This window comes from Lithobates pipiens, unplaced genomic scaffold, assembly GCF_037356315.1.
Source record: "Lithobates pipiens isolate NorthernLeopardFrog02 unplaced genomic scaffold, aLitPip1_a1.2 Scaffold_23, whole genome shotgun sequence".
Lineage (NCBI taxonomy): Eukaryota > Metazoa > Chordata > Amphibia > Anura > Ranidae > Lithobates > Lithobates pipiens.
In genome coordinates this window covers 19,952,088-19,978,729 of record NW_027507785.1, presented here as the reverse complement: position 1 = coordinate 19,978,729, position 26,642 = coordinate 19,952,088, and the positions used below count along the sequence as shown (strand labels likewise).

Below are 26,642 nucleotides of genomic sequence, written 5' to 3'. Positions count from 1 at the left end.
TAAACAAAAAAGTCAGACAATTTAGAAAAAAATGTACTTTCTGCTATAATACATATCAAAAAAAAATAAAAACTTCTTTATCAATTTAGGCCAATATGTATTCTGTTACATATTTTTGGTAAAAATAAAAAATGCAAATAAGCGTAGATTGATTGGTTTGTGCAAAAGTTATTGCGTCTACAAACTATGGGATAGATTTAGGGACTTTCATTTTTATTTTTTTACTGGTAATGGCGGCGATCTGCAATATTTGTTAATTCTTTTTTTTTTTTTTTTTTGGGATTGCGGCAGACAAATCTGACACTGAGTGACACTTTTTTTTTGGGGGGGGGGGGGGGAACCAGTGACACCAATACAGTGATCAGTGCTATAAAAAATGCACTGGTCACTGTATAAATGGCACTGTCAAGAAAGGGGTTAACACCAGGGGTGATCAAAGGTTTAAATGTTCCCTAGGGAGGTGCCTACTATAACATGACACACAACACTGAAGGAAAAGAGAGATCCTGATTCAGCTTAGCTGAATCACAAGATCTCTCTTTCCCTTCCTGATAGATCCACCATTTGCCTTGTTTACACAGGCAGACTGCTGATCCGTCTCTCCTGTGAACAATTGGAGGGTTGCGGCGACCATAGCGGCCGCCGGATCCGCTGATTGGCTTTTGATGTGCCCAATCATGGCGCTCACCCTAGCACTAAAATCTCTACATCTACAGACATCCACAATCTTCAAGGCACCGTAGGTTGCATGGCTTTCCTTTAAAGTGGTTGTATGGTCATTTTTTTAACTTTTACCTACAGGAAAGCCTATAATAAGGCTTACCTGTAGGTAAAAAAAATATCTCCTAAACCTGTATGGTTTAGGAGATATTCCCCTCGGTATGCGCCGCTGACTGCAGCGGCGCATGCGCACAAGGGGGTTCTCTCCGTGAAAATCCGGCAGCGCTCGTGCGGCCGGACTGAAATCTCCCGCGCGCACGCGCGGGAGTGACGATATCGCGGCTCCGGCCACTCACAGCGCCGGAGCCGCGATACCCGGAAGAGACGCCGAGGGAGCATGTCGGCTCCCTCGGCGTGGATCGGGCCAGATGTCGGGGCCTCGTTCTAAGGTAAGTATTTCATAATGAGCTAGTATGCGGTGCATACTAGCTCATTATGCCTTTTGCTTTGCAGGTTTAAAAAAAAAAAAAAAAAAACATTGCGGGTTTACTACCGCTTTAAGTAGTCCGGTTTCCTCCCACACTCCGAGGACTTGCTGATAGGACAATTTTACTCCCATCTTACAGCGGTTCTAAAGCCTAAACATTTTTTACCTTAATGCATTCCTTGCATTAAGGTAAATATTTAGGCATAAAAATTTGGCAAGCGAGGTTGTGCCCAATGCGTGGCGAGGGCCTCTGTTACTAAGTGTTTACATCATCTACTGTATGTCCACTTGCATGGTGGGGCTTGAACCTGTCCTCAGGGCAGAGGGTACTATTAACCACTTCCCGACCGGCGCACGACAATGTACGTCGGTAGAATGGCAGGGGGAGGCAAATTGGCGTACAGGAACGTCCATTTAAAATTGCTGCCATGCCATCGCGTGCACGCCGATCGGGACCCCCGTGAATCCGGTCGCGGGTCCCGCGTACTCAATCGGATACCCGCGATCGTCTCACGGGGAGGCTGAACTGGGAGATGCGGAAGTAAGCAGCATCTCCCTGTTCTGCCTAGCAACAAGTGACACTGATCTCTGCTCCGTGTGATTGGAGCAGAGATCAGTGTTCACTAACACACAGCCACACCCCCTCCCCCCCCCCACAGTTAGAAACACGCCCCTAGGAGACACTTAACCCCTTCACTGCCACCCCCTGGTTAACCCCTTCACTGCCAGTGTCATTTACACAAGAATCAGTGCATTTGTATAGCACTTATTGCTGTATAAATGACAATGGTCCCAAAAATGTCCGATGCGTCTGCCATAATGTCGCAGTCACAATAAAAATCGCTGATCGTGGCCATTACTAGTAAAAAAAAAAAAAAAATTATTAATAAAAATGCCATAAAACTATCCCCTATTTTGTAAACGCTATTAATTTTGCGCAAACCGATCAATAATCGGTTATTGCGTTTTTTGTAAAAAAAAAAAAAAAAATATGTAGAAAAATACGTATTGGCCTAAACTGAGGAAAAAAATGTTTTTTTATATATTTTGGGGGATATTTATTATAGCAAAAAGTAAAACATAATGCCTTTTTTTTTCAAAATTGTCGTTCTGTTTTTATTTTTATAGCGCAAAAAATAAAAAACCGCAGAGGTGATCAAATACCACCAAAAGAAAGCTCTATTTGTGGGGAAAAAAGGACGTCTATTTTGTTTGGGAGCCACGTCGCACGACCGCACAATTGTCAGTTAAAGCGACGCAGTGCCGAATCGCAAAAAGTGGTCTGGTCTTAAGCCAGCAAAATGGTCCGGTGTGAAAGTGGTTAAGTGCGCAGGCGCTATTCATCTTCGGAGACTTTCAGCATCTCCTTGTACTCCGCGCTGAGCCAGCGCAGTACGGGAAGGACACTATCCGATGGGGGGGGGGGGGGGGGGGAGGGACAGTTCTCGGCAGAACACCAGCGTGTTGTGTTTTTGATGCATTTTCCATTCATTTGAATAGAGGGATGCGTTTTTGGTGAGGGCTTTCTTTTTTTTTTAATGGACCAAACACGCACCAACACCTATAATAAATAGATAAAAATTATAAATAATTTCAGATTTGAGTTTTTAGATTTTTACCTTCCCTGACTCTAATGCAAAATTTTGTAAACAATATTGGAAAAGTGAAGAGCACTTGTTGCACTTTCTTTTTAAAGTTCCGATCTGTCCTCTCCTCTCACAGGGTTGGGAGAAATGTCGTGTTTTGGACATGAATGAATTCTCCGCTTTGTGCATTCCGGACCTGGAAAAAACGCGAATCGAATCGCTGGAGCCATTTGATGAGTTTGAGGTACGACTTTTTGTGTCCATTAGACAGGTGGGTATTATTTCTGTAGGAAGGGTGGCGGATTATTGCAGAGGGTGGATTAATTTTTTGGATGGATCGCTTTTCTGGGGAGCGGATTAGATGTGTAGATGTACGTGTGGTCGAACTAATTTTCTGATCCCATCAAAAGGACCAACGTATGGGGCCCCTGATGATGTCCGTTAAGTGAAACGCATTGGCAAGAGATTTTGGGCTTGTTACATCAGAGACTGCACTGATATTTTATTTGATCAAATAGAAAATAACAGCTTATTCAGACCCCTTGCATACAGGTCCATCTATCTGCAGTGTGTCCCTGCTCGGGGCTTTAGTGCAGACAGGTGAAGCATTCAGCCCCACTGCAGGCAGTCTGTCAAAGTCTATGGGAGGCTGTAGCTGGATGGGGCTGAGCATTTAGGACCCTGTGCATTCAGGGATGAGGGTTTGAAATGAAGGTCTTCTGCATCATGTAACCCCCCCCGTTCCTAAATGTTCAGAACCCTAAACAAGATACCAACTCATTTGAGCATTTAAACCCATTCAGCTTTAGGCTTTTCGAGTTTGCCTGCAGTAGTGTTTGCTGCTACACCTGTCCCTACTGGCTGCACTGCAGATAGACAACTCCACGTACAAAGGGCCTCAGTGTTTTACCTTTTATTTTCAATATGGTTCCTTGTGCAGAGAATTGGGCTTGTGTAGTTGCCAGACCGGAGGACACTGCCAGGGTTATTCCTCGTTGGAAGAGTTCTTTCCTCTGCAGCTCTTGGCTATAGAAGCATTTCTGACCTCTTGGTAACTCTGAGGTCTAGACCTCTAGTAAGGGTATTGATGGTGGCCTCACTCCTGAGGAACTGGCACAATGAGTGATGAGCAAAAAATTGTGTTAATGCCATGGCTAGATCTTTATACCAAGATGGTACATCTTCACGTCCAAAATCCAACCTGAGACTAAATGATGTGGGGCTCCTCCACACTCTTAGTGTCCAGGAGGAGCTCTCCTGTTGCTGGAGGGATGTAGACAATTCACCTTTTCCCGGTGTGGGCTGCTATGTTTTCTACCTAGTGTCCGCCCGATCTGGTAAAATGCATCTAAATCCAGAAAAAAAAAAGTCATATTACAGCTTACCAGTCCATTCTTGTGGTGGCTGCGTTATTTCCCCCTTCATCTTCCGGGACAGCTGCTTGAGAGGTGATTGGCTCCGCCCTCTACAGGAAACACATCAGACACAATTTATAAGGCCCCTCCCTTTCCTCTGACCTCAGTTGTTTTGTGTTTCCGGACCCTCCAGGAGTACACACCGAAATATATATATTTTTTTCCATTGGTCTAGTAACTGTGGTTGGCGGACCCACTCTTTGGGTATATGGCTAGACTAAGTGGTGGCTATGTTTGCTATATTTTTTTTCTTTTTCCAAAAGGGTTTCCTTTTTTCTGTATATTGTGGGTTACTTGCCGTTTTTTTACTTTAAACCGGCGACTCCCACTCCCCAGCATTCTTGGATCTGGATTACATTCTGCCAGGGTGGACTTGGGTGAGTAGGATCGGCGAGCGTTGATTTCCTGGTGTCCGTCCCCCTTTGCCTGTTGTACCAAAATGGCGTTGAATGACGCACTTCCGGTTTGGCAAAAGGTGCCAGGAGTGGCGGGACATGTTTCCAGATGCCGAGTAGCCATGCAAGGATGAGCTATCTGGAGGACCGCTGCTAGAGGCACAGGGAGCTTTGCTGGTACACACAGGCAAGCTCTAGGCCTAGCGGCATGTCTGCTAAGGGTTTTCCCTCATGGCTGATGAGGACATCCCTGCAGGTGGAGCACCCACTCAGACTGATCCAGCGGCTGCATCCAATTCCAATGCTGCTCCTAAGGTATGTGGGGCCCAGGAGGAGTTCTCTGCACTGAGAGCATGTTCGAAAGATCCCCCTCTGGCCTCTGCAGGAGCGAAGGGACCTTCTCCGTCAAGGGCCAGTACTCTATGAAAACCCTCAGACTTGCCATTTGATGGCCTGGAGGCTAAGTGGCGCATCCTACAACTAAAGGGGTGTTCAGTTAAAGTTAGTGAGACTATTCTAAATAGCCGTAAGTTAGTCACTAGAAAGATTTATGAGAAAGTTTGGAAGACTTTTGTTTCCTGGCAGAAGAAAGCGGGAGTTGATTCCTTTCCTATCACCTGTATCCTGGCACTCTTACAGCAAAGGGTGGAAAGAGGGCTTTCTGTCAGCACCCTAATGCCGCGTTCACACGACCGGACTTTTCGAGGGACTAGGTCCTACAGTCTTTCCGACTGACTTTTGGCAGAGTTACGGTGGACTTTCCGAATGAACGGACTTTGCCACACACAATCACACCAAAGTCCGACGGATTCGAACGTGATGACGTACGACCGGACTAGAATAAGGAAGTTCATAGCCAGTAGCCAATAGCTGCCCTCGCGTCGGTTTTTGTCCGTCGGACTAGCATACACAGGAACGGATTTCTCGGTCCGGCGGAGTTCCGGTGGGAAAATGTAAAACATGTTCTATTTCTAAAGTCTGCCGGATTTTTGGCAAGCAAAGGTCCGATGGAGCCCACACGCAATCGAATTGTCCGACGGACTCGTTCCGTCAGACCTTTGCTGTCAAAAAGTCCGGTCGTGTGTACGCAGCATTAGGGTTCAAGTTGTTGCCCTGTCTCCGTTCACAGAAAGAAGACTAGCTGAGAGGAACTAGACGTACACCCAAAGTTGTGTAATGGTTTCCCCCCTGGGATCTGTCGTTGGGTTTTAAATGTTTTTTACCAGAGCTCCATTTGAACCGTTAGATGAGGCCTCTTTCAAATTGATTACTTTAACCACTTCAGCCCCGGACCATTTTGCTGCCCAAAGACCAGACCACTTTTTGCGATTCGGCACTGCGTCGCTTTAACTGACAATTGCGTGGTCGTGTGACAAACAAAATTGACGTCCTTTTTTTCCCACAAATAGAGCTTTCTTTTGGTGGTATTTGATCACCTCTGCGGTTTTTATTTTTTGCGCTATAAACAAAAATAGAGCGACAATTTTGAAAAAAACACATTATTTTTTACTTTTTGTTATAATAAATATCCCCCAAAAATATATAAAAAAAATATTATTTCCCCTCAGTTTAGGCCGATACGTATTCTTCTACATAATTTTGGTAAAAAACAAATCGCAATAAGCGATTATTGATTGGTTTGCGTAAGTTATAGCATTTACAAAATTGGGGATAGTTTTATGGCATTTTTATTAATCTTTTTTTTTTTTTTTACTAGTAATGGCGGCGATCAGCGATTTTTATTGTGACTGCGACATTATGGCGGACCCATCGGACATTTTTGACACATTTTTGGGACCATTGTCATTTATACAGCAATCACTGCTATACGAATGCAGTGATTCCTGTGTAAATGACACTGGCAGTGAAGGGGTTAACCAGTGGGTGGCAGTGTAGGGGTTAAGTGTTCCTAGGGGTGTGTTACTAACTGTTGGGGGCTGGGCTTTCATTTAGTGAACACTGATCTCTGCTCCAATCACATGGAGCATAGATCAGTGTCACTTGTTGCTATGCAGAACGGGGAGATGCTGTTTACAACGGCATCTCTTTGTGACAGCCGCCCCGTGAGACTATCGCAGGTATGTCCGCGGTGATCGAGTCCGCAGGACCCATGACCGGACTCGCGGGGGTCCCGACCAGCACGCTCGCGCGCCGCCGCCGGCACGCTCGCGATGGCAGGCGGCATTAAAGATTGGACGTACCTGTACGCCAATATGCCTGCCCGAGCCATTCTGCCGACGTACATCGGCGTGCGCTGGTCGGGAAACGGTTAAAGAATACCTTTCTTCTTGCCGCAATTTCTGGGAGAGGGATTTCTGATTTGGAGTCCCTATCTTGTAAATACCCTTTCTTGAGAATTTTAGAAGACAGGGTAGTGATTAGTCCTGATCACGTTTATTCTCATCCAATTTTCTAAGATCCCAGGAGTTAGTTTTTCCTAGTTGTTGTTCCTCCCCAAGGAATTCGGAGGAGAAAAGATTTTTTGGTTGTCTTCTACATTTTTTTTAGAAGTACCTAGTGAGTTTAGGAAATCCTCCCAACTGTTAATTTCATTTAGTGGCCCCCTAAAAGGGGTCCAAAGCTTCCAAGGGTTCCATTTCCAGATGGATTAGGGAAGCTATTAATGTAGCTTACAGGTCGTCAGGTCAGACCCCTCTTACCAGAGTTGGTGCTCAGTCTACCAGATCTCTGGTCTCATCATGGGAAGAGATATCCAAAGCTGCTGTCTGGTCCTCCTCTCCTGCATTCATCAAGCATTATAGATGCTCTCCAGCCAGGACCTCTCCTTTGGAAGGAAAGTACTTCAAGCTGTTGTCCCTCCCTAAGGTTTGGAATCTTGCTTATCCTCTCAAGAAGGTCCTGTCCTGGAAGATGAAGGGGGAAAACCCCCGTTAGACTTACCGGTAATGGTATTTCCATGAATCTTCCAGGACAGCGTGTGTATTCCCACCTTATTCTTTATTTACCGATCTCCTTATTTAACTTGGTGGTGTTTTTTAGTGATATTCTGTTATTCCTCTGCCTGGTACACTTCTGGTGGAGGTTTACTTGAGGTTTACTTTTAAATTATGTCTGATTTGTGTTTCCTGTACAGCAGGGATATGTAATTAGCGGACCTCCAGCTGTTGCAGAACTACAAATCCCATGAGGCATAGCAAGACTCTGACAGCCACAAGCATGACACCCAGAGGCAGAGGCATGATGGGACTTGTAGTTTTTCAACAGCTGGAGGTCCGCTAATTGCATATCCCTGCTGTAGAGGGTTGGAGCCAATCATCTCTCAAGTAGCTGTCCTGGATGATTCATGGAAATACCATTACCGCTAAGGCCGCGTACACACGGGCGGATTGTCTGTCCAACTTAGTCCGCTGAACCGTGTTTCAGCGCACAATCCGCTCGTGTGTGGGCTTCAGCGGACTTTTTCAGCGGACAATCTGACGAACAAAGTCTTACGGAATTTCCGTAAGACAGTCCGTTCAAACTTGGTTTTGTCCGTCCAACTTTGGTTTCAGCGGACAGTCCGCTCGTGTGTAGGCAAGTTGGACGGACTAAGTATGGCGCATGCTCAGAAAGGGTTTACACGGCCGAAGGTTGCATTGCAGTGTATAGGACGTCGTTTTTCTAGTCCCGTCGTACGTGCTGTACACGTCATCGCGCACGCTTTCAGCGGACTGTCTGCTCATCGTGTGTGGTCAAGTCCGTTCATGCTAATTTTGAACGGACTGTCTGTCGGATTGTCTGCCGAACTTAGTTGGGCAGACAATCCGCCCGTGTGTACGCGGCCTTAGTCTAACGGGGGTTTTATGGCATTTGATTCATTTTTATTTATTTTTTATTTTAAAAGAAACAGTTTTTATGTGAGAAGACTAGGCTTGTTGCTCATGATATTAGTTGCCTTCCAGGGGATACCAGCTGTGTGCCTAGTATACCGGGATGGTACCCCTTGGGAGGTTGGTGCATTGTGTTCTATCATTTATAAGATATTCACAGATCCCCACAAACTGATTGTTAGACCCCCATCTCTCTTTCTGGCGCTGATCCGGTACATGATCTTTGTCGCCATTTTTCCACAGGAGCTTCACCTCAAGTGTTCTCATTACTTTATCTTGGCGGCCTCTCGAGGAACTCTAGCAGACTGTACGGCCCTACGACCGCTCTGTGATACTCACATAGGTATAATGGATTGTATGAACAGTGTGGCAGCAGACTCGGAGAAAACTGATCCAACCTACTGGCTGTACAGTAAATGCTCACATAATACAATGATCTCATGCTAGGAATAACATTGAGTGTCCTCCCGTACAAAGCAAAACACCTCCGATTTCTGCATGTGTGTGCATGATCCTATCTGTCCGGTTTCTGATTGGATGACTTTTTTGTGTCTTGCTTCTCCTGTCAGTTGCTGGGTTCTTGTATGTGATCCCATCTGTCATTGGGTGGACCCCTGTGTGAGATTCTCATCTGTCCTTGGCTGGATCCCTTTGTATGATTGCCACTGGCCAAACCCCTGTGTGTCAATCTCGTCTGCCAGTGGCCAGACCCTTGTGTGTGATTCCCATCTGTCATTGGCCAGACCCCTGTGTGTGATTCCCATCTGTCATTGGCCGGACCCCTGTGTGTGATTCCAATCTGTCATTGGCCGGACCCCTGTGTATGAATCCCATCTGCCATTGGCCAGACCCCTGTGTGTGATTCCCATCTGTCATTGGCCAGACCCTTGTGTGTGATTCCCATCTGTCATTGGCCAGACCCCTGTGTGTGATTCCCATCTGTCATTGGCCGGACCCCTGTGTGTGATTCCCATCTGTCATTGGCCGGACCCCTGTGTGTGATTCCCATCTGTCATTGGCCAGACCCCTGTGTGTGATTCCCATCTGTCATTGGCCAGACCCCTGTGTGTGATTCCCATCTGTCATTGGCCGGACCCCTGTGTGTGATTCCCATCTGTCATTGGCCGGACCCCTGTGTGTGATTCCCATCTGTCATTGGCCGGACCCCTGTGTGTGATTCCCATCTGTCATTGGCCGGACCCCTGTGTGTGATTCCCATCTGTCATTGGCCGGACCCCTGTGTGTGATTCCCATCTGTCATTGGCCGGACCCCTGTGTGTGATTCCCATCTGCCATTGGCCGGACCCCTGTGTGTGATTCCCATCTGCCATTGGCCGGACCCCTGTGTGTGATTCCCATCTGTCTGAGGGATCCCTGATTGTAATACTCTGTCTCCTTTTTCTTTTTTCTCGTTGTAGAGTTCTCAGTGCTTCCAGCTCCCACGTTCTGTGGCTCTCTCCCTGTGAATCCTCTCACCACTTCTGTCATTGGTCTACGCCGTTTTGGTCACCGCTCCTGTTCAGTGTCTTCCCAGGTCATCATCTCTGCTGGTGGGTTTGGGGACGGAGACGGCAAGCACCGAAGATTAGACAACATCCACCTTTTATTATGGAAAGATGAGGCCTGGGGGCGAGAGATGAGCACAGGCCAATGGGGTAATCACTTTTACTTTATTACATGCCATTGCTTAGTGGCTTGTATCAATAGTATCATTTTGAGATGCTTCTAAGATCCTTCGGAATTCATTGATTGGGGGGGGGGGGGGTGTATTTAATCTGCAGGTGACCTCCTTCTGCATTTGACCTGCTTTAAGCGGATTTTGCATTCCCATAGGCCCGCTAATTTCATTCTTCGAATTTGAGTCCCTTTTAATAATGGAGGCTCAGCATTGCATGTGGACATTACCTTGTGCATGCAAATAAAGCCTGCTGGGGAACACTTTTCCAGGCCGCGTCCACCCATCAAGGCATTTTAATATTTGAATAATTCCTCCCAAGAGCCAGCCCACTGCTTGCATCTTTAGAATGTAAGTCCCCACAAGCAGGGCCCTCCTAACCCTCTGGTATTGAATTATATTGCAACTATGCTCACTTGTTTCGTGGAGTGCCACACAAACTGTTGGAGCTATATAGCTAATAATAATCAGCTTACAAGATTTTTTTTGGGGGGGGGGGGGGGGAGCAATGAACCAATAACACAAATACATGTAATTCCCAGGAATAATATTGTATTTTATTCAGTATGTGTACCTTTTAGGCAGCTGCAGGTTTACAGCCCCCCCCCCCCCCCCCCCCACCTAATGTTTAACCACTTCCTGCCCAGCCTATTGTCAAATGACAACTGGGCAGGACATTTGTCGTTCCAGGTGGATGCCGTTTGACGTCCTCTTGGAATGCACCTCACAGGCCACGCTGTGTCGCAATCCGTCTTCGGTTGTGTTCAGCAGACGCGGCCGATGACTAATCGGTGTACTGGTCTGATAATCACAGCAGATCACATGACGGTTGTAAACAATGCATGGCTTCCTTTCATGCCATTAATCGTGTACAATTGTGTTGCTAGCTGTGATTGGTAACAGTGATCACATAGTATAGACTGGGCCAATCACAGGCCACCTGTACCATGTGATTTAGCGGTGGCTAATCACAACAATACACACTGAATAGGCCCAGGTTCACACTGCTGCCACGTGAAAGTCGCGCAACCGCCGATCCGACTTTGCCCTGCAACTTCAGTCCGACTCAATGTGACTTTTTATACTATGGCAGGGGTTCTCAACCTGTGGCCTTCCAGCTGCTGCAGAACTATAAATCCCATGAGGCATTGCAAGGCTGTCAGTAGAGCTGCACGATTAATCGTCAAGAATCATTATCGCAATTTTTTTTCCCGTTGCGATCTTGACAAAAGTGTTTCGCGATTCTCTTAATATGCAAAGAATTCTCTCTGCTCTTCTGAAGCCACAGCTGTCAAAAGAAAGGGAAAACAAAACAATTAAAGCAGGCAGTCTGCCAACAATCACAACATTCTTTAGCAGTGGAACTTAAGTATAAATATTGTAACAATTTGTCAAAGGAATAGACTTGTGTGTAAATGAGGAAAGTTTAACCACTTAAACACTAAACCTTTTTCTGACATTTGTTGGTTTCTAGTTAAATTAATTTTTTTTTTCTTTTTGCTAGAAAAATTACTTGGAACCCCTAAACATATACCATATTTATCGACGTATAACACGCACATTCATTTTAAGAGGGAAGTTTCAGAAAAAAACTTAAATTTTAAATAAGGAACTTTGATGCAAAAAAAAAAGGTCAGTGTCCATCTGCAGCCTCACCATTGCCATCAATACAGCCTGATCAATGTCCATCTGCAGCAGCCTCACCGTTGCCCTCAGTGCAGCAGCCTCACCGTTGCCCTCAGTGCAGCAGCCTCACCGTTGCCCTCAGTGCAGCAGCCTCACCGTTGCCCTCAGTGCAGCAGCCTCACCGTTGCCCTCAGTGCAGCAGCCTCACCGTTGCCCTCAGTGCAGCAGCCTCACCGTTGCCCCCAGTGCAGCAGCCTCACTGTTGCCCTCAGTGCAGCAGCCTCACCGTTGCCATCTGCATCCTAGAGGGGACAGGGAGGGGGGGGGGGGGGGACGAGCAGCGACAGATTACATACAGTGAGAATATCCAATGAAAGACAGAACAGTGGTCCAATGGCGGCCCAGGAGACAGGACTTCCTATTACAGAGGCCTCCAAGTAAACAGGAGATTCTCACTGTATGTAATCTGACGGCACTCGTCCCTCCCCCTCCCTGCCCCCTCCGAGGCAGCTAAAATTTAAGTATTGGCGTATAACACGCACGCGCTGTTTGCACCCGATTTTCAGGGTGAAAAAGTGTGTGTTATACGCCAATAAATACAGTATATATTTTTCTCCAATCATCTTCCAGGACGGCACACCTGAGAGATGACTGGTCCACCTGACAGGAAACACAATCAACAACAAGTTTAAAAGTTCCCACCCCTCCCTCAGACCCTCAGTTCTTGATTGTGTTTCCCACAGGATGGCAGCGAAACCAAGTTTCTCCTTTTTTTGTTTTTTTCTGAGGGGTCTGGGACCCCGTTTTTCTCTAAACAGGATTATTTTTCCTGGGACTCAGGCAGACAGGGTCTGTGATGGTCTCGTGTAACCCCCAGGGGCACCTGGGGGGGGGATAGGGTAATCCTCACTCAAGGTCTTTCCTCAGGAAAGCCTTGTTTTCAGCCACAGGGGACAGGGGAGTTGTCCTAATCGTGCTGCTCCCCATTTGTGTTTGTGCCTTACCAAGAACTGTGTTAGTTGGTGGAGGCGGTGAGCTGCATCTTTCCAAGCAGTGTTAAACGCAGATAGCGTGCGTTCCAGCACTACTGCGCATGTCCGGAAGTTCGTCGAAAGACGCGTCACTTCCGGGCATCGAGTTTCCGGATAGAGGAGATCTCGCTGGGTCTGGACGCCGGCGTGCGTTCCAGCATCACTGCGCAAGACCGGAAGTCCGGCGGGAGGGCCTGACGTCATTTCCGGGCGACGGACCTCCAAAAAATGGCGCCAATCAGCGGTCATTTAAATGGCAGAGGGTGCAGTGGAAAGCACCCAGGCAGCATTTCCGGTGAAGCGCTTCATGCATTGCAGCATCTCCAAGACAAACAAGGGGAACGCTCAGACAGCACCTGATCCAGCGATCCTGCAGGGCAGCTAAATCGCTATGGAAGTGGAAGGTCCGTCTGAGCAAACAGCCATTGAGGTCGCCACAGGGGGTGAGTGATCCAGCTGTGTTTTGTAGGGGCAGGGTACTCTGAGGCAGACCCCCCTTGCCCTTTTAGGACATGAGTAGCTAATTATTTTTTACTGTTTCCAGGGACTGAAGGCTCTACCCAGGGGTCAGCCTGTAGGTCTAAAGGAAAGGCTACTTCGAAGTCCAGGCGTTGTGGTTATTGTAATTCTAAATTAGCACAAGACCACAGCAAGCCTTTCTGCGATAGATGTATCTTTAAGCTCGCAGGCGAGGAGACCGCCCAGGTTGTGAAAGAATGTAGGGCCTTACAGTCAGAGATGTTGGCCACCCTCCAGTCTTTCCAAACTACTCTATTGAAGAGTCAGGATGAGGGTCCCACTGGGAGAGAGACCCCTCATTCACAGGAAAACTTTTCCACATCTTATACGGAAAGTTCCCAGGGCCAGGTCTCCCTGTTGTCTGAGGTGGAGGAAGGTCAGGTCCCAGATTTTAATACTGGGGAGGAAGATTCAGACCAGGATAGCCAGGGGGAGGCTAAGCCTAGGGGACTCTTGTTCTCGACTAAGGACATGGATTCCTATTTAAGGCCATTTATACCTCAGAAGATATCCAGGTCCCCTCTGCACAGGATAGGGTGTATAGGGGCCTAGGAAGGTTACAGGCCAGAACCTTTCCCATCCACCAGTCTCTGAAGGATATAGTCCTCCGAGAATGGAAGGAACCTGAACGTAAGCTCCTCAAACTAAAAGCTTGGAAGAGAAGGTGTCCCTTTAAGGATGAGGAGGAGGAGAAATTTTTTAAAACTCCTCGTTTGGATGCAGCCCTAGCACAGGTGTCTAAGAGGTCTGATTTATCCTTCGAAGACTCTGGAAACATCCAGGATCAGATGGATAAAAAGTCTGAGACATTGCTCATAAGGGCCTGGGAGGCGAATGGCGCCGGCCCTAGCCTCCGCCTGTGTAGCCAGAAATGCAGACGCCTGGCTTGGCAGATTGATGGATCACGTCTCCCGGGGTAGGGAGACTAAAGAAATTGTAGACTCGCTGGAGGTAATCAGTCGAGCGGTAGCATATGTGGCAGATGCAGCGGTGGAGGCTGTTAGGACCACAGCTAAGTCAGCAGCACTTCTAAACTCCACCAGGAGGGCCCTATGGGTAAAGACCTGGGATGGAGATTTCACTTCCAAGTCTCGCTTATGCGGCATTCCCTTTGAGGGTTCCCTGTTGTTTGGGTCAGGGCTAGATCATATCCTGTCCCGGTCTACTGAAAAGGGAAAGAAGTTCCCTGTGAGGCCCAAGAGGGAAAATGGGTAAGAGATTTTTTTCGAGGCCCCCACTCAGACTCATCATAAGGGTGGAACCTTGGAAAGGGGAAAGAAAAAAGTTCAATTCTTTTCTCCAGTTCCGGAGCCTCTCAGAAAAAAGGCAAATTACGCCACCGTAAGGGTAGGCGCAAGACTCAGCGACTTCCTTCCCCAGTGGGAAAGGATTACACAGTCCGTATATTTTAAATCTTTTAAAGGAGGGGTACAGACTGGAATTTCAGAGTCTTCCCCCACAGAATTTTCTTATTACCTTTCTTCCCAGGGACCCAGCCAGGGCAGAGGGGTTACTGGGAAATTTAAAGGAGCTGGCAGAGCAAGGGGTTATTGCTCCAGTACCAGCCAGTCAGTTGCCCCAGGGTTTTAACTCACACGTGTTTGTGGTTCCAAAACCCTCAGGCAGATTTCGGTTAATAATAAATTTGAGAGGACACAACCGTTACTTACTTCCCAAGAGGTTCAGAATGGAGAGTATTTATTCAGTAAGAAAACATCTTCAGGCAGGAGTCTTTATGGTCACTCTGGACCTGAAGGACGCATATCTACACGTACCCATTGCTCCCGAACACCAGAAGTACCTACGCTTCGCAGTATGCATACAGCAGAAGGTACAACACTGGCAGTTCAGAGCTCTTCCCTTTGGGCTGGCGGCAAACCCAAGGGTATTCACAAAGGTGATGGCCGAAGTCGTAGCATACCTACACCTGTAGGGGATAGGGTTAATACCCTACCTGGACGACTTGCTGATCTACACTGTGGATGAGAGGCAAGCGGTGATAGACAGAGACATCATGTTAGAGACTCTGGAGACCTTGGGCTGGATGGTCAGTCGGGAGAAGTCCTCACTGACGCCATCTCAATCCAAACTATACCTAGGCTACCTGTTAGACTCGCAGGCACGGAGGGTATTCCTACCAATAGAAAAGGTAGTGAAGGTCCAGAATGCGGTTGTCACCCTTCTCGAAAGAGGAGAAGCCTCTCTGAGATATATTAGTCTGCTGGGTCTCATGACCGCCTGCATACCGACAGTAACCTGGGCACAACTACTTTCTCGGCAGCTTCAGGCCTTCCTACTTGCCTCATGGGGAGGAAAAAGAGAAACATTGGAGAGGAGAGTGTCCCTCACAGAGGAGGTCTCTCTCTTTCTGCAGTGGTGGCTCGACCCACACAATCTGTTGAAAGATCGCCCCTGGTCCCAGGTAGACCCATTGGTCTTGACCATGGACGCCAGCGCTTGGGGGGGCTCATCTGGGAGACTGATATACCCAGGGGTCCTGGAACCGCAGCCAAGCCAGGGAATCCTCCAATTTCAGGGAGCTTCTGGCAGTAGGCAAAGCCCTAGACTATTTCCAAGAGCAGCTGCAGGACAGAGAGGTTCAGGTCCTCTCAGACAACCTGGTCACGGTTGCATACCTAAACTACCAAGGAGGGACAAGGTCGGGCAAACTGAGGGAGTTAGCACAACAGATCCTTGGGGAAGCAGAATGGAAGGTCCTTTCACTGTCAGCGATTCATATAAAAGGCTCGCTCAATCTGCAGGCAGATTTCCTAAGCGGACAGCCCATCCTTCAGGGAGAATGGGGATTGAGCAAAGATCTTCTTCCTGGTGTGCAGACATTTTGGCAAGCCAGAAATAGATTTGTTTGCTTCCCGGAGGAATGCGAAGGTCCGCAGGTTTTTCTCCCTTTACAAGGATCAAGAAGCAGAAGGGATAGACGCTCTTGTACAGGGGTGGGATTTCAGGCTGGCTTATGCCTTTTCCCCACTGGTACTCCTTCCCAGAGTTCTACAGAAGTTAACCTACTCAAGGACAGACCTGGTGCTGATAGCACCCTGGTGGCCCAAGAGGGTTTGGTTTCCCACCATTCAGAGTCTCTCGGTAGCTCCCCTGCTGCATCTGCCGGTACAACGAGACCTGCTCAGTCAGGGTCCAATCTTTCACCCCGAACCGGGACGTCTCTCTCTGACAGCATGGCTATTGAGAGGGAAATACTCCGTGACAGGGGCTGTTCGGAGAGAGTGATAGACACTCTTCTCCTCAGTAGGAAAGGTGTCACCAGAAAAATTTATGCAGTCTAAGGAGGGGGCTCTCCAGATGATACCTACCATCCTAGACTTTCTTCAAGAGGGGGTGGACCAAGGTTTGGCAGTCAGCACCCTCAAAGTCCAGGTGGCAGCCCTGTCCGTGTTTTTTGACAGGGAGCTAGGACAAGAACCACTGATAAAAAGATTTTTGTTGGCCAGGGAAAGGGTAGTCCCAGTCAGGTCGGTCAGTTGCCCTCCATGGGACCTGTCCCTGGTATTAGATGCCCTAACAAAGGGGCCTTTTGAGCCGGTGACTCAAATTTCTGTTAGACTTTTATCATTTAAGTTGGCCTTCCTTCTGGCTATCACTACGGCCAGAAGGGTGGGTGATATACAGGCCCTTTCAATTAAAGAGCCGTTTTTACGTATCCCAGAGGATAGGGTAATCCTCACTCAGGATCCCCTTTATTTGCCAAAAGTGGCTTCGTTATTTCACAGGAGATTATTCTCCCGTCCTTTTGCCAGAATCCCAAGAATAAGGAAGAGGAAAGGTTCCATTTCTTAGATGTCAGGCGCTGTCTCCTAGTCTATTTAGAAAGGGTGAGAGACTTTTAGGAGATCCAGTCATTTATTGATCACCTTCTCAGGGAAGAGAAAGGGTCTACAAGCCTCTAAGGCAACGATGGCTAGATGGGTCAGACAAACCATATCTATTGCTTATAGGCAGGCAGGTAAACCAGTGCCAGCCCGCCTTAAGGCGCATTCAACCAGATCCCTGGCAACCTCCTGGGCAGAAAGGGCAGGCGCCTCAATCGACCAGATCTGCAGAGCAACAACATGGACGAGCCATAGGACATTTCTGAGGCACTACAGAGTGGAGCTGTTGTCCCCTCAGGATTTGGCATTTGGCAGGAAGGTCCTACAAGCGGTTGTCCCGCCCTAAAGGTAGGCCTGAACTTCTTGCTTATCGTCTCAGGTGTGCCGTCCTGGAAGATGATTGGAGAAAATGACCAGTTACACTTACCGGTAACGGCTTTTCTAGGAAATCTTCCAGGACGGCAGGCCTACTTCCCTACCCTTGTTTTATTGGTGTGGTATATTGATTCCTCACAGAATGTTCCCTCTGACACCGGTGTGGGCTTTTCTTTACCATAACTGAGGGAGGGGTGGGAACTTTTAAACTTGTTGTTGATTGTGTTTCCTGTCAGGTGGACCAGTCATCTCTCAGGTGTGCCGTCCTGGAAGATTTCCTAGAAAAGCCGTTACCGGTAAGTGTAACTGGTCATTTTTTTTTTGTTGGAGACTCGAGAATAAAATGGTGGCTGTTGCAATATTTTATGTCACACTGTATTTGCGCAGCGGTCTTTCAAATGCAATTTTTTCGAAAAAAACAAAGCAAAAAACTAACCAGTAGTTAGTCCAATTTTTTTTTGTATAATGTGAAAGATTTTACGTCACAAGAATCGTGATCCTTTTTATTATAAGCAAAAAAAAAAATCATGATTATCATTTTTGCGCAGCTCTAGCTGACAGTTACAAGCATGACTCCCGAAGGCAGAGGCAACCAAGCCGCTCTCTTCGGTCATCCCCAAGACCTCCTGCTCTCTAGCTCCCTTGTCACCTCCTCCCATGCTCGCCTCCAGGATTTCTCCAGAGCGTCTCCCATCCTTTGGAACTCCCTACCCCAATCTGTCCGACTGTCCCCTAATCTATCCATCTTTAGGCGATCCCTGAAAACCCTTCTCTTCAAAGAAGCCTATCCTGCTTCCAACTAATTCTGTTTGACTTCCTCTGTCAGCTCATCCCCCACAGCTATTACCTTTTGTATCAATTGACCCTTCCTTTTTAGATTGTAAGCTACGAGCAGGGCCCTCTGATTCCTCTTGTGCCAAATTGTAATGTAGCTGTAATGTCTGCCCTCATGTTGTAAAGCGCTGTGCAAACTGTTGGCGCTATATAAAACCTGAATAATAATAATGATTGGACTCGATTGGACTTGTAGTTGTGCAACCCCTGGAGGGCCACAGGTTGAGCACCAATGCTCTATGGCAGGGATATGCAAATAACGGACCTCCAGCTGTTGCAGAACTACAATTCCCATGAGGCATAGCAAGACTCTGACAGCCACAAGCATGACACCCAGAGGCAGAGGCATGATGGGACTTGTAGTTTTGCAACAGCTGGAGGTCCGCTAATTGCATATCCCTGCTCTATGGCATTGAAGTTATATCAAATTCGGACCACCTTTTCCAAAGTCGGAGCGACTTGTGTCAGATCAGTTAAGACGGGCTTTTAATTTAACATGTCATGTGACTTGCGCTCTCACAATTCGGATCCCATGTCGCATCAGTGAGAACCGGGCCTGAATCTGTTTCATTCAGTAAAAATGGTTGCTGACAACAGTGAAATTCACTATTGTAAGCAATCATAATGTGCAAAACAAAAATCCTGATCACCTCCCCAGAGTAGTCCAATGTTACTATGGTAACCCTGCATTGCTCTGGTCATGGTGTGTTAGAAAAAAATAAAAACATTAAAAAAAATAAAAAATAAATGTAGTAAAAAAAACAAAAGAAATTAAACAAATTATTAGACAGTCCAAAGGATTTAGTAAGAGGAATGGCAAGTTTTTATTTATTTATTTTATATACATACTGTCACCAATCAGTGTTCCTGATCACCACCACACCAGTTACTGTATATGATGACGCTGTACTTGACTGGTGACAGTATGTAAAAAAGAAAAAAAAAAAAGTTACAACTTCAAAAAACCTTGGACTGTCTTTTTTTTTTTTTTTCCAAAAAGGTCATTGGGGGGATATTTGTAAGTGCCATTTTCGGGATTTTTCAATTTTCAGATATATACCATAGTTTGTGGACTGCCCAATCGGTATAAGTGTTGGTCGATGGGGAATTAGTTATCGCCCTGTCCTGTCTATGTCAAAGGATTATATGTATTCTCCTGAAGAATGTTTTGTCTCTATCTCCGTAGATGGACGTCTCTTACACTCTCTTACACCCCTAGCCGGTGGTCATGTTTTAGTCTTGGGTGGTCGATTCTCCCCTTCTAGACCGGCTAATGGTGCCCATGTTCTCCAGTATGATGAGGTGACACAGAGCGTGAAGGTGACACAGAGAGATCTCCATCCTGAACTGCATCGCTGGAGACACACTGCCACCGAGGTGTCCCTCCACGGTAATGTCCGAGCATTGGGTACCCACGTTTTACTGTATTTGTGAGAGTTTCTGCTGGGTTTGCTGCACTGTTCTATCAGTTGGTATGTTCAGGGGTGACGTTATAAATGCCCCTCTGCAGAGGCCAAGAGGAGTCCATCCGTGAAGTGATTTTTCCTAGGGCGTCCCTTTTGCTGGTCATTTAAATCTGATCTCTACTCGAGAAGCAGAAAACATTATTTGCAGGAAGTGTAAACACCTGCACTTCACAAAAGGACCATCTTAACCACTTCAATACCAGGCCTATTCTGGCACTCCTCAACTACATGTAAAAATCGTTTTTTTTTTTTTTTTTTTTTTTTTTTTTGCTAGAAACTTACTCAGAACCCCCAAACATTGTATATATATTTTTTTAGCAGACACCCTAGGGAATAAAATGGTGGTTGTTGCAACTTTTTTTTATCTCACACAGTATTTGTGCATTTTCATGATTTAACCACTTTCAGACCGGACCATTTTGCTGACTTAAGACCAGACCACATTCTGCGATTCGGCACTGCGTCGCTTTAACTGACAATTGCGCGGTCGTGCGACGTGGCTCTCAAACAAAATTGACATCCTTTTTTTTCCCCCCACAAATAGAGCTTTCTTTTGGTGGTATTTGATCACCCCTGCGGTTTTTATTTTTTGCGCTATAAACAAAAAAAGAGTGACAATTGTGAAAAAAAAAAAAGCATTATTTTTTACTTTTTTGCTATAATAAATATCCCCCAAAAATATATAAAAATATATTTTTACTTTCCTCAGTTTAGGCTGATACGTATTCTTCTACATATTTTTGGTTAAAAAAATCGCAATAAGCGATTTATTGATTGGTTTGCGCAAAATTTATTGCGTTTACAAAATAGGGGATAGTTTTATGGCATTTTTATTAATAATTATTATTTTTTTTTTTTTTACTAGTAATGAGGTCGGTCAGCGATTTTTATTTAAATAATTTTTTTCTTATTGTGACTGCGACATTATGGCGGACACATCGGACATTTTTGACACATTTTTGGGGCCATTGTCGCTTATACAGCAATCAGTGCTATACAAATGCAGTGATTCCTGTGTAAATGACACTGGCAGTGAAGGGGTTAACCAGAGGGTGGCAGTGTAGGGGTTATGTGTGTCCTAGGGGCGTGTTACCAACTGTGGGGGGGCGTGGCTGTGTGTTAGTGAACACTGATCTCTGCTCCAATCACAGGGAGCAGAGATCAGTGTCACTTGTTGCTAGGCAGAACGGGGAGATGCCGTTTACTTCTGCATCTGTCCGTTCAGCCTCCCCGTGAGACGCTCGCGGGTATCCCCGCGGCGATGGCACGGCGGCATTTTTAAAGGGACATACCTGTACGCCCATATGCCTGTCCGTGCCATTCTGCTGATGTACATCGTCGTGCACCGGTCGATTAGTAGTTAAAAAATAAATCGGTAAAGTTAGCCCAATTTTTTTGTATAATGTGAAAGATGAAGTTACGCAGAGTAAATAGATACCCAACATGTCATGCTTTAAAATTGCGCACACTCGTGGAATGACGCCAAACTTCGGTACTTAAAAATCTCCATAGGCGACTTTTTTTTTTTACAGGTTACATGTTTAGAGTTACAGAGGAGGTCTAGTGCAAGAATTATTGATCGCGTGTGGCGATACCTCACATGTGTGGTTTGAACAGCGTTTACATATGTGGGACTTGTGTGTGCATTCGCTTATGAGCGCCGGCTACCGGGGACAGGGGTGCTTTTAAATTATTTATTTTACTTTGTTTTTTTTTGTTTTGTTTTTTACACTTTTTCTTTTATTTTTTTTGATCACTTTTATTTCTATTACAAGGAATGTAAACATCTCTTGTAACGGGAATTGTTCGTAACAGGTCCTCTTTATGGAGAGATGCGGGGGTCAATAACACAGCATCTCTCCTCCAGCCTGGAAAGCATGAGATCAGAAAAAAAATCCACAATCTCATGCTTACCACCATGGCGGTTCTGTTTACATCCACGGCCCGGACGTAACGTCATAACGTCGCGCCCGGGGCCTTCCGACGGTCATAGAGATGACTGGTGACCATTTGGTCACCGGAAACCTCTATGGTCGTCATCCGGCGGCTGCGGATTCTTTCTCCGGGTTCCCGATGGCACAGGAGAGCCCGGAGAAGCACCGGATGGCGGTAGGAGGCGGGGGAGGATCTCCCCTCACCTGTAAGAACCATCAAGCAGCGGAACTGCCGCTATGATCGTTCCTATGGTGCGCAGAATCACTGGATGAAAACGAGGATATCTGAATGATGCCTGTGGCTGCTGGCATCATTCAGATATTCCCACTGAAAATGTCGTATGACGTCCTTGGGCAGGAAGTGGTTAAGGACCAAGTCTATTTCTGACACTTGTTGTTTACAAGTTAAAATCTGTATTGTTTTGCTAGAAAATTACTTGGAACCCCCCAAACGTTTTATATATATATATATATATATATATATATAATACATATACATACACATACACACACTCTCACTATATTTTTTTTATCAGAGACCCTAGAGAATAAAATGGAGATCGCTGCAATACTTTTTGTCGCACCGTATTTGAGCAGCGGTCTTACAAACGCAATTTTTTTTTAAAGCGCTGCATAAACTGTTGGCGCTATATAAATCCTGTATAATAATAATAATAATGTGACAACACTGAAGAAATGACACTTTGCTACAATGTAAAGTAGTGAGTGTACAGCTTGTATAACAGTGTAAATTTCCTGTCCCCTCAAAATAACTCAACACACAGACATTAATGTATAAACCGCTGGCAACAAAAGTGAGTACACCCCTAAGTGAAAATGTCCAAATTGGGCCCAAAGTTTCAATATTTTGTGTGGCCGCCATTATTTTCCAGGACTGCCTTAACCCTCTTGGGCATGGAGGTCACCAGAGCTTCACAGGTTGCCACTGCAGTCCTCTTCCTCTCCTCCATTATGACATCACAGAGCTGGTGGATGTTGGAGACCTTGCACTCCTCCACCTTCCGTTTGAGGATGTCCCACAGATACTCAATAGGGTTTAGGTCTGGAGACATGCTTGGCCAGTCCATCACCTTTACCCTGTCCATCACCTTTACCCTCAGCTTCTTTAGCAAAGTAGTGGTCATTTTGGAGGTGTGTTTGGGGTCAATATGATGTTGGAATACTGCCCTGCGGCCCAGTCTCCAAAGGGAGGGTATCATGCTCTGCTTCAGTATGTCACAGTACATGTTGGCATTCATGGTCCCCTCAATGATCTGTAGCTCCTCAGTGCCGGCAGCACTCATGCAGCCCCAGACCATGACACTCCCACCACCATGCTTGACTGTAGGCAACACACATTTTTTTTTTTTGTACTCCTCACCTGGTTGCCGCCATACACACTTGGCACCATCTGAACCAAATAAGTTTATCTTGGTCTCATCAGACCACATGACATGGTTATAGTAATCCATATCCTTCATCTGCTTGTCTTCAGCAAACTGTTTGCAGGCTTTCTTGTGCATCATCTTTAGAAGAGGCTTCCTTCTGGGACGACAGCCATGCAGACCAATTTTATGCAGTGTGCGGTGTATGGTCTGAGCACTGACAGGCTGACCCCCCCACCCCTTCAACCTCTGCAGCAATGCTGGCAGCACTCATACATCTATTTCCCAAAGACAACCTCTGGATATGACGCTGAGCACGTGACCTCAACTTCTTTGGTCGACCATGGTGAAGCCGGTTCTGAGTGGAATCTGTCCTGTTAAACCACTGTATGGTCTTGGTAACCATGCTGCAGTTCACGTGCATAATTAAAGTTGGTCCTTTTTTGGAGTGCAGCCTTCCAGATATCCTCCTGTTGACACCAATTATCCTCAATGAGCTTGGCTTTGCACCCTGCCTATGAAAAAAATGTAACTTCAAATCATCAAGCACTTAATAGTATTAGATACCAGTCCTTCGCATGCTTCGCAGACTCATCCCTTTTATCCCAAAGAATGACAAAGCAGAGGTAGTTGGAACAATCATTAATTCACAACTGGACTACGCAAATTCGCTTTACATAGGATTACCACAATATCAACTTGCGCGATTACAACTGATCCAAAACACGGCGGCAAGGCTGATAACAGGAAAAAAACCCTGGGAATCCATTTCTCCTTCCCTGAGGAGCTTACATTGGCTAACCATAAAAAATCGGATCACGTTCAAGACCCTTTGCCTCACCCACAAATGTGTGCATAGAGAAGCTCCGCAATACCTAATGGAGAAAATAAATCATTACACACCAAACCGCAGTCTTCCATCAGCCAACAAAAACCTCCTCCTCGTGCCCAAAGCCCGGTATAAATCCAAGGGTGATCGGAGATTCGCTGTCCAAGGGCCTCGGCTATGCAATGCTCTACCAATCAACATCCGCCTGGAAGAAAATCACCTGGCTTTTAGGAAAAAACTCAAGACCTTCCTCTTTTAGCAGATGATCAAAGCTCGCCACAGCGCCTAGAGGCGATTCAGTTCGCATTGTGCACTATACAAGTATTTCATTCATTCATTCATTCATTCCTGGGATTCGATCTGGCCACTTCCTGGTTACATCGTTCGTGTTGACGTCACAAGCATTGGCTCCGCCCTTTGCGTTTTGTCACATCTGACGTCATCGGGGCACAGCGGCCTAGCTCGCCACCACGCTAACTTAAATATCCCATTCAAGAGTGGAAAACCATGAGCTTAAGTTTACGTGAGGCCTTAACGTGAGCTGTTTATTGAAAAATTGGAATGTATTTGGGAAAAGGGAGCAAACATTTTGGAGTGGGCAGGATCCTAGCGTTCTGCTTTAAAGTAGATCTAAACCATCATTGGATCACCATTTATTTTGCTAAAGGACTGTGTATCATAAACAATTGCATGGGCCTTTTTCCCTGTATAATACAGTTTTTAACTGATTCTGTATTATAGCAGACCCAGGTTGTTATGCTCTGTTTACTTTAGGGCCGGTTCACACTGCAGGTGAGGCGAGGCGACTCCGACTTGCCCTGCCGCGACCTGCCGCGACCTCAGCGGCAACTTGCAGATGACTTCTGTATAGAAGTCAATGCAAGTCGCCCCGAGGTCGCCCAAAAGTAGTACAGGAACCTTTTTTCTGAGTCGGAGCGACTCGAGTCGCTCCTCTCAGAACGGTTCCATTGTACAGAACGGGGCAGACTTGCGAGAGCGAGGCGAGTCGTGTCGCCTCGCATCGCCCGCTGTGTGAACCGGCTCTTAGACCAACATTTTATTTTTATTTTTTTGTTGCTTGAAAACAAACCTCTGAACAGTGTTAATCAGTTTCTCCTCATAGAATACAGGAAATGGCAACGAGTACGTGGAAATCCCCCTCTAAATAATTGAGTTTAGGGGTTTCCGGTGAATGTCCTGTTAACGTTACATTATTTATTACAGGTACAGTACTTGTATAGCGTTGTCAATTTACCCAGCACTTTACATATATATTGTACATTCATATCAGTCACTCCCCCTAAGGAGCTTACAATCTAATGTCCCTAACTCACATTCATACATATTCATACTAGTCCCACTTTAGACAGGAGCCAGTTGACCTACCAGCATGTCTTTGGAGTGTGGAAGGAAACTGGAGTACTAAGAGAAAACCCACCCAGGTACAGGGAAACCTGCAAACTCCAGGCAGGTAGGCCTGTGGTCAGGATTTGAACCAACGACCCCAGTGATGCCAAGCAGAAGGGCTAACCGCTTGGCTACATATACAATGGCATCGTGGTCTTCCAGCCTTGTGGTAACTGTTTGGTGAAGACCTTTTTCTGTTCCAGCATGACGGTCCACACCCTGTGTACAAAGCCAACTCTATAAAGACATGGTTTGGTGTGAATAAACTGGAGTGTCCTGCACAGAGCCCTGACCTCAACCCTGCAGGACACCTTTTTGAGATGTAAATTTGTGAGCCAGGTCGTCTCATCCAACATCAGTATCTGACCTCACAAATGTTTTAATTGGTTGAATGGACATGAATTCTCACAGACGCAATCCAAAATCTTATGAAAGCCTTTTACAGAAGAGGGGAGGCCACTGTAATCACAAAGGGGGAAGGTCAACTGCATATTAAGGACTATGGTTTTGGAAGTAGATGTCTCATAGGTGTAATGGTCAGGTGTCCATCAACTTTTTGGCCAATCAGTGGGGTTGATTTATTAAAACTGGAGAGTGCAGCAGCTGTGCATGGTAACCAATCAGCTTCCAACGTCAGCTTGTTCAGTTAGGGTCCGGTTCACACTGAGGCAGCACGACTTACAGCGCGACTGCCTCAGGCGACCCAGACGCGACCGCTGCAGCGACTTGCAAAACGACTTCTGTAAAGAAGTCAATGCAAGTTGCCCCCAAAGTCGTACAGGAACCTTTTTCTAAGTCGGAGCGTCTTGTGTCGCTCCGATTAGATCGGTTCCATTGTACAGAACGGGACGCTACTTGTCAGGCGGCTACGTCTCCTAACAAGTCGTTCTAGTGTGAACCGACCCTTAAACTTTGATAATCCAACCTGGAAGCTGATTGGCTACCATGCACAGCTGCACCAGATTTGGCACTCTCCAGTTTTAGTAAATCGACCCCCATTGTATTTCAAGAGAGACATCCAGATGTTCCTGTAGAGGGTGTTTGGTGATTTTGCTGTACAATCCAGCCTCTATATTTACATTAAAGCGGGGTTCCAGCCCACTTCCGTGCATAGACACCCACGGGAGTCTATGCTGTTTCCTGTCCCGCCACGCTGTCTACTGGGACACACACGGGTCCCAGAGACGGCGCAAACCATTCCTATTGCGCTGCGTGACTCACGCATGCGCAGTAGGGAACCAGGAGGTGAAGCCGCAACGCTTCACTTCCTGATTCCCTCACCTAGAATGGCGGCGGCAGCAGCCGAGAGATCGATCGGTCTCGGCTGCCGAACATCGCTGGAC

The 26,642-nt window shown here is 46.5% G+C and overlaps 1 protein-coding gene across 3 annotated transcripts in view; it reads left to right on the top strand.

The window, feature by feature from the left end:
- Positions 1 to 26,642, top strand: part of LCMT2 (leucine carboxyl methyltransferase 2) — a 71,487-nt gene that overhangs the window by 32,598 nt on the left and 12,247 nt on the right. For 2 of the 3 annotated variants that reach the window (XM_077451236.1, XM_077451237.1), the window contains exons 8-11: positions 2,870 to 2,977; positions 8,617 to 8,785; positions 9,792 to 10,028; positions 19,465 to 19,668. In XM_077451236.1, the coding sequence (XP_077307362.1) occupies positions 2,870 to 2,977; positions 8,617 to 8,785; positions 9,792 to 10,028; positions 19,465 to 19,668 (718 nt within the window). The remainder of the gene's footprint in view (positions 1 to 2,869; positions 2,978 to 8,616; positions 8,786 to 9,791; positions 10,029 to 19,464; positions 19,669 to 26,642) is intronic. The other variant, XM_077451238.1, reaches the window with a different exon arrangement.